Raw genomic sequence first — 8,328 nt, forward strand, 5'->3', positions numbered from 1 at the left:
TGTCATGTATTTACTTTTCTTCTGTCATACCTAAGTTTAATGTCTATAGTCTATCTACACCCAAGCATGTCCATAACGTCGTATGTTGTTGGTCGACTAGGCCTTTCCGTCCGAAAATTGGACAACAGCCCACTTGCCACTCCAAGCCCACTTTCTCGCCCCACTGTCTCCGCCACTGCCCTCTAATGCTTTGATGCGCTCGTCTTCTCCGTCCTTTAATCCGACAACGACGTCGGCCTTGCACGTGCGGAGCGCAAGGACTCGTAGACCTGAGCCGGGGCCCATTGGTCCGATAGCTTCGGTGAAGGGTGTGGTAGGAGACCAAGCAGCCTAGTGATCGTCAGTAATGCGAGGATCAAATGTGGACGAGGGCACTCACATCAGCTGTTAGCTTGCGATAGTTGAGATCGCCCTTGAAGATGACGAGTTCGCTCTCCTTGAGATCCTCGTACAAGTCCGGTTCGCTCTTGGGAAGTCGCCAGTAGCTGCCGCCTGCAGTCCAGAAGTCATTTGGTCGCATCATCAACTGGCCTTCTGCGTGGAGACCACTCCAGTGCTGGAACAGGAATTGCAGGTTCGCACTCTCTGTCTCAGACAGCGGTACGGACTGCTTACCAGCATGCTTCTCATCTTCTGATAGCGCGCTGTAGAAGCTCTGTGGGTCGGCTAGTGCCATGAGGAGCGCACCAAAATCGGCTGGCAGAACGTCTGAAACGAACCATGGGATGTTCTTGGGGTGGAACACGACATTCGTCGCCAGGCCTGAAGCGATGAGATATCCAGCGAGGATGAGATCGACGAAGAGCTCGAATCCAGCGTTGTCAAGCACTATGTCGACACGACGCTCCTTCTTGCCCTCTTTCTGGGCCCGCGTGAGAACCGCGAACGCCTTGTCTAGGTCGTTGACTAGGATGTTTTTCTCGGAGTTCTTGCGCGCCTCAGAGCCCTGCAATTTCTGGATATCCTCGTATGACAGGTTGGTCAGCAAGGACAGATCCGTCGCGTTGCCCCAAAGACAGATCTCGCACATCTCGGTGAAGAGGACCTTCTCCGCGGCCTCGAGCTGCTCCTGCGACTCTGCACCCTTGATTGTCTTCTTCTGCTCCAGCTCGGTGACAATGTCTTTGTAGCGCGCGGCGAGTTCGACGACGGCGGGGCGGGAGGACTTGAAGGTTTCCATCTTCTGGCGAGCGAAGATGTCGTACGAGCGCCATTTGGTGGTCTGCTTAAAGATGCTTGCGATGCGTCTACCTATAGCCATTAGCACGTGCCATTGAGCGACTCAATTCCACATACCTGTACAGATAGCACTCGGCGTACAGCCAAGACACGTTGTGCCACTTGGGGTTGCCTCTTACTGCCAGTTCCTTGTTGTATGCTTCGACATCGCGCTCGCCATCATCGGGGATCAGAGTGAGCTCGCGGTCGTGCTGGAGCTCGTACTTCAGCTTGGCAAGTTCTGCAACAACCTGTTTGCCTTCTGTGATGGCCGTCTCGTCTTTGGTGTCGTGCAGAGAGCGGTGTACGTCGTCAATGCCTTGGGTGATGATGATGGGCCATCGCGAGCGCGCCGAAGTGTGGGCAAACGACGTCGCGTCGTTGGTGCTGTACTGCGCTGGTGCTGATTAGTCATGAACCGGCTTGCATAGGCGCGTGTATACTCACGTGCTGAGAATGTGTCGTACTCCATTTTGCGGCTCAGTGGTGGTGTATTGGTGAGGCACTCAGTCACGACATTCAACATGACGACGTTTGCAGGGGTCTGGGAGCGAAAACGTCGCCAAGCATTCTGGCTACCCCTCCACGTGCGCGACCGTTATCCCCGGTACAGCACCTCCCACCAGTGTAGCACACCAACACCGTTTCCTCCATTTCCATGATCATAGTGTCCAAAATCATCAAGATCTTCATGTTGTACTTCTCAATACGCATCCACTAGCACTGAACACCTCCCGTGATACGACTCCTGGTGACCAATTGGACAATATGGACTCTGATGGAATCAGGAAGAGCGAACTGAACCAATACCTCGCTAAGATACATATTCCGGCCCTGGCTAAGGAGTTCGGACAGTATTTGGAAGCCGTCGCATTCCAAGTGAGGCTCCGGGGTTGGGACGCAGGGTCTGTGAAATCTCGACGAATCGGACATGTGGAGTGACATGCTTGCTAGCCATGACGTGTTTTCCCAGGCACCCTCGTGTCGCCGCTCCCTGCGCGTCTATAAACGGTATTCCGAAGTTATCTTTGCAGGAAAGTAATGCTAATTTGCTAGCAGATCGATACGACTTCACATTCACATCCCAACACACTTCGTACGCATCCACATGCGCTAGCTCATGAAAATCTACCGCTCAATCCTCAGTATCGGTGTTCGCAGCACCATCACCTCCAGACCTCTGCGCACCTCCCTTTCATTCGCACGTACAATGGCGACGATACCGAATGGAGATCTGAACAATACCTCGGCCGAACGTGCACGAGCTGAACTCGAAATTGATCCCGCGTATCAAGGTCGCTCATTGGCGATACCACCCTCTGAAGACGATGTGGAAGTTCGAAAGGCTTACCGGCCATTTATACTTGAGGGGAAAGATGCTGAGGACGATTGGGTGGCTCAATTGGAACTCAGCACAGCACTGAAGATGGTCGATACACAGTTGCTCCAGCGTGGAGACGACAGGCTCAGGGTGGTGGTCTTGCACGGAAGCATGCGATCAAGGTACAAATCTCTCAGCAAGATGCGCCTATAGGTGCTTTCAGGGGAAAATACTGACATGGTGCAGATCTTACTCGCGCTTGCTGTCGTACGAGGCGAGCCGAATACTTTTCCGCCTTGGATGCGACGTGCGCATGTACGACCCCACTGGCCTACCTGTCAAAGACGATGTACAACACACACATCCGAAAGTGCAGGAGTTACGCGAACTGAGTAAATGGAGCGATGGGCATATATGGATATGTCCTGAGCAGCATGGGACTCTCGTAAGTTGTCGCCCTAAAACTCCATATGCTTGGTGAATGTCATACTGATGGCTGTGCTTTTCCATAGACGGCCGTGTTCAAGAACCAGATCGACTGGATACCACTCTCCACCGGCTCTGTTCGTCCGACCCAGGGCCGTACCCTCGGAATCGCACAAGTGAACGGCGGATCGCAGTCCTTCAACACGGTAAACGCCCTGCGAATACTTGGTCGATGGATGCGCATGTTCGTTATACCGAACCAGAGCTCCATACCCATGGCATATAAGCAGTTCACAGAGGAGGATGCCGGCAGCAGGCTGATGCCCAGCGGGAACAGAGATCGACTCGTCGACTGCATGGAGGAGTTCGTCAAATACACCATTGTGATGCGCCCACATTTCGATCTCTTCGGCGACAGGTTCAGTGAGAGGGAAGAGAAGCGGGCGAAGCAAGAAAAGGAAGCGAGCAAGCCTGCCCCAGACACGCAGCATGCGGCTTTGTCAACCAACGCCGGGCCGTCAAATTAATCCGAACCTCATGTCAATGCGCAAACAGCATTGCTTCAAATACTTCAGATACAGTATGGTATACAATGTGGTAGTGGAGCGCAGCTCCTGAACGTATCAACAGCTACCGACCAGTTCTGAACTAGTGCTGTCGATCATCCGTGAGTGGTGACACCCCGCAAATGCAAGTGACATATCTCCTCCGCGCATATATAGTGGCGTCAGCTGAGGCAGAAAATGCCATCCTGTCGATAGCATTCCACAAAGATGACGAAATCGGACGCCAACCCCCGACTGCACAGCGAGGTTTCACCGCCACTAGCGCTCGATGAGGTAATCGAAGATGAGCACACGACCAATGCAGAGCACACTCCCCCAGATGGCGGCTACGGCTGGGTCTGTGTAGCAGCGTGCTTTACTATCAATTGCTTTACATGGGGTACTGTTTCGGTATGTCAAGGTTGCATTCCCGAAAGTTACTTTCCCTCCATTAGGTATCATGCTGACAAACTTGTCAGGCCTACGGCATCTATCTATCGCACTACCTAGCCGATGACATCTTCCCCGAAGCCTCTACCTGGGACTATGCGTTCATCGGTGGCTTCAACTTTGCCATTGCCATGCTCGTGGCACCCTTCGTGACAGTGTTCTGTCGCAGATTCGGAACCCATGTTGTCATGTGCTGCGGCCTGGTCTTGCAGCTCGGTGGCTTCATCGCTGCCTCATTCGCAACTCAAATCTGGCAGCTCCACCTCTCGCAGGGAGTCTTGATCGGCTGTGGAATTGGCTCTCTATACATTCCCTGCCTTCCCGTCCTGTCGCAATGGTTTGATCGAAAACGAAGCCTGGCCAACGGCATTAGTGCAGCAGGGTCTGGGGTCGGCGGCGCAGCTTTCACTTGGGGCACCGAGGCCATTATCCAAAGATACAGCATTGGTTGGGCGTTGCGCATTACGGGCATCATCGCTTTCGTGGCCAATCTTACTGCAACGGTCTTCATACGCGACAGGAACAAGGCCATTCGGCCATCCCAACTGGGCTTCGATACCAAGCTTCTGCGGCGCTACGAAGTGGTATTGCTGCTTGCATGGGTCTTCATCAGCATGCTGGGATACATCGTCTTGCTCTTCTCACTTTCCGATTTTGCACTATCGATAGGTCTCTCGCGATCCCAAGCTACAGATATAATCGGCCTCTTGAACGTCGGAACTGCGGTCGGGCGTCCAATCATCGGTATACTGAGTGATCGATGGAGCAGGATAAACACGGCAGGAGCGTTGACCTTGCTGTGCGGTGTTTCATGTTTTGCGTTCTGGCTGCCTGCTACTTCCTATGCACTAACAGTCTTCTTTGCCATCCTCTGCGGCGCAATCGTTGGTGTATTCTGGATGGTAAGTGAAGCGCACGACTAAGAAAAACTCCAGACAGCTCCACTGACCAGTCACCTCAAACAGACCATTGGCCCCCTGTGCGTCGAAGTCGCGGGTATCAAGAACTTGCAGTCGTTGCTCTCTCTATCCTGGGCGGCAGTCATTATTCCAGCAACAGGTAAGCGCCTCGTTTTTGAGGCCGAGAGACGCCTCGACTGACTGAAGCAGTCTCCGAGGGAATCGCCCTCAAGCTCAGACGGTCTTCATCTTCGCGTGAGTATCTTTATCCTCAGATCTTTGCAGGCCTTTCATATGTAGTGGCTAGTGGATTCATGTTTCAGCTACGGAGGGTGAAACGTCGCCAAAATGCCCTCGACCGATAGCATGCATTCTTCGATCAACGCTCATGCAATCTCTGCAAGAACCTCCAATAAGACATGATTTTGTATGCGACAACCTTCCAACGGAGACGTGCTGAATCGGTAGCCCGCCCTTAGCTTCTTGTCCAGATATTCTGAGCTGTGGCCGTTGGGGTTCTGTGCAAGCACGAGGGAGAAAGCGGTTGTACAAGGCGTGGTCGAACCTGATCGTTGCGCTGATAGTCCGTTCGATGCTGGCGTAAAATCGGCCAGGTTTTCCTGAAGTGGGCTCAACAAACTTAGACCTCCGTTGGTGTGTGCTAGGGAACTGATAGTAGCAGGTGTCTCATGCGATGCCCATGGGGGCGAGGCGTCTATCGCATCCTGTATGTCCATCTCCGCGCCGGAAAGCGAAGAAAGCATATGTGCTTGATTCTGGGAGGGGACAATGGAGCTTGTGTCCAACTAGCCTCGTCAAATCATGATGACAATTGCGACGTGTGAGCCTACCTCGCTCATCGATAAAGGTTTTATATGTTGAGAAGATGTCTCAGGCGTACTGCCGATGTGTGTGATGCTCTCTAGGTTGCTAGAGAACTGTGCTGCGAGATGCTGGGCTCCCGAGAAAGCCTCGAGGAATGCTTCGTCAAGCCCTAACGTATACAACAGTTTTTTGAGCGATTGAACCTCTTCGGTAGCTCTCGCAAGCTCTTCTGTCGCGGGGTCTTGACTACATCCGTTTCTAGATTCGCGGAGCTTCGCTTCAAGTTCGGCAACGTATGCTTTGCGCCGGGCGCGACTGCGACGCTGATTGTTGCGCACCCGCTCGGCGTTTGTCGACTTGGAAGGATGTCAGTATCATATGACGCGACGGGATTGGAGTGAAGCACTTTCGCGTTGGCATTCTTGTGCGCCATTGTCCAGAACTTCGATAAGTGAAGGTTGTCGAGACTGCGAATGTTGAAAGATTATGGGTTAACGGGGTTCAGACGGGCTGCCACGCGGCGTGACGTCATTTGTCAGCCTCAAAAGGAAGTTGCTTGCGCATGAGCAGACGTTGGACAAGAGGAAGACCAAGACTACGATGTTTTGTATCGGTTCAAGCTATCTCTCATCCATGAGCTCCAGAACAAGCGTATTCTTGACACTACATTCTTGGTCTCCCTGACAGCCTAGACTGGCCCGTATCCGATGTCTATCACCGTCGCCACGCATCTCTGATATGATGGTGGCAGCGGTCTCGCATGATATCAACAAACCATTGTCGAGCGACTTCCCTTGAGGCGCAGATGTGGGTGGACAAAAACAACTCGTCGTGTTAGGACAATCGTCGTCTTCTGCGACGCTGCGGGATGAGGCTTCGCTTTGATCGGTCATTGAGCTTTCTGTTATCCGAGAATCGAAGGCTCTTTGTGTCTCGGGTGGTTTACAGCAAGATGACTTCTCCTGGTCTACCATTGCAACAGGCTCATGCGCAGCAGTAGACGGCAAATTAGTCGTGATGTTTGCTCTCTCAGGCACGCTAGCTGCGTCTTGAATGGCTCCTACCACTGACTGACGAACGCGGTGGGTGTCTGGGAAAGACTGTGCATAATGTTGAGTTGGTGGGTGCGGCCGCTGCTGGATTGGGGTCTGTGCAGGGGCTGGCTCAGGAACTTGCGCCGGAGACCGTACAACAGGCTGAGAGACAGGATACGTCGCGTATCCGACAGGACTTTGCGCGGGAGTAAGTGAGACCTGAGGTCGCATCGCTGGTTGAGCATACAGCGCGGCAGCTGAGGGACTTGGTGCGCTTGGCGCATCAAAGGATCGTAGATACGCGTCCACCTCCTCGCGCGACACACCACGGCTGGCCAGCAAGCTCTTTAGACGTGCGTTCTCCTCTGCAACCTTGCGGGCTGCGCGTTGCATCTCTTGGGTAGCGGCGATGCCTTTGGCTTCATATTCCTGCACGCGTCGCTGCAAGTCCTGGATGAGCTCTTTCCGCTGATTACGCGAGCGCCGCTGATTCTCCCGGATACGAATGGAAGAAGGCGTGTCGCTTCCCTGCGCATGGTTTAGTGTGCTTCTCAAGCGACAGCGCATTTTACCTGCAGCTTACCTTTTTCGACATGATCGAATTGCTGTAATATAGGGATCGCGATATGCAGGAACATAGGTGAAGACCAGCAGAGTGGGGTTCCGCGCTACTTAGCTTCTGCAATTAGCGTCTGGTCTGGATCGACACCGATCGAACGCCACGAGTGGCGCCCACGCGTGCGGCTGCCTGTACGCACCGCACATGCCAAACTACTATTCTATTTGTTAACATTAAAGCTAAACTAGCTAATAAACTTACTAAATTAGCTTTTACTCTTGTTACTCTATATATAGAGTACTAGCTAAGTAGTAGCTAATAAGAGTTCTCTTTAGATCTTAGAGATATAGTCTACTATATTATATCTTATAATATTATTATATCTTATAATATTATTATATAACTAAAATAAAAAAGAAACCTTTATTATAGTAGAATATTAATATAAAGTAGAGTAATAAAATATAGTTTAGTAACTTTATATAGTAATCTTAATATAAGTAAATTTTTTAAATACTTTATATTTACTATAATATAGTAGTAAGTATTAATAGAACTTTTTTAGTAATACTTACTATACTTTTTAGTATATTAATAATATTTTTATAAAGATAATAGTAATAAAGAACTATTTAGTATACTTAGAAGTAAACTTAAAAGTACTAAAAGTAAGCTATAAAGCTACAAAGTTATTAAAATTCTAGAAATATATATTTAAATAAGCTTTTAAAGCTAGGTAAAAGCTAATAGTAATAATAAATAGCTTTTATTAGTATAAAAGCTAAAAGTTAAAAAGTAGTATAATATTAGATAGAAGCTTTTTTATTAGCTATAAAAGTAAGTTAATAACTATAGTTAGTATAAAGGTAAATGTCTTTATAGAGGTTAATACTATAGTTTAAAGAATAGCTACTTTATATAGTATTAATATAAAAGCCTATATACTTAAATAATACTTTTTTTTACTATAAATTTCTATTTTAAATTTTTAATACTTCTATCTTTATTCTTTTATATACTCTACTTTTTTTTTAATAAATAATACTTAGTT

General features: G+C 49.7%; 3 protein-coding genes across 3 annotated transcripts; 1 reads left to right on the forward strand and 2 right to left on the reverse strand.

Moving 5' to 3' along the window:
• Nucleotides 1-96: 96 nt before the first annotated feature.
• Nucleotides 97-1,690, reverse strand: J4E93_008276 (uncharacterized protein; the record flags this gene model as incomplete). The annotated part of the gene is made up of 4 exons (XM_049346178.1): nt 97-330; nt 380-1,247; nt 1,297-1,615; nt 1,666-1,690. 4 exons carry the CDS (start codon nt 1,688-1,690, stop codon nt 97-99), a joined length of 1,446 nt encoding a protein of 481 aa, XP_049196579.1.
• Nucleotides 1,691-2,428: 738 nt separating this feature from the next.
• On the forward strand, nt 2,429-3,492 carry J4E93_008277 (uncharacterized protein; the record flags this gene model as incomplete). Its single annotated transcript, XM_049346179.1, has 3 exons — nt 2,429-2,721; nt 2,786-2,984; nt 3,052-3,492. 3 exons carry the CDS (start codon nt 2,429-2,431, stop codon nt 3,490-3,492), a joined length of 933 nt encoding a protein of 310 aa, XP_049196580.1.
• Nucleotides 3,493-6,304: 2,812 nt separating this feature from the next.
• Nucleotides 6,305-7,313, reverse strand: J4E93_008278 (uncharacterized protein; the record flags this gene model as incomplete). Its single annotated transcript, XM_049346180.1, has 2 exons — nt 6,305-7,246; nt 7,302-7,313. The coding sequence occupies 2 exons, from the start codon at nt 7,311-7,313 to the stop codon at nt 6,305-6,307; spliced, it is 954 nt and encodes a 317-aa protein (XP_049196581.1).
• Nucleotides 7,314-8,328: the final 1,015 nt, after the last annotated feature.

The sequence above is a fragment of the Alternaria ventricosa genome (assembly GCF_023758065.1).
Source record: "Alternaria ventricosa strain BMP 2768 chromosome Unknown scaffold_16, whole genome shotgun sequence".
NCBI classification, from domain to species: domain Eukaryota; kingdom Fungi; phylum Ascomycota; class Dothideomycetes; order Pleosporales; family Pleosporaceae; genus Alternaria; species Alternaria ventricosa.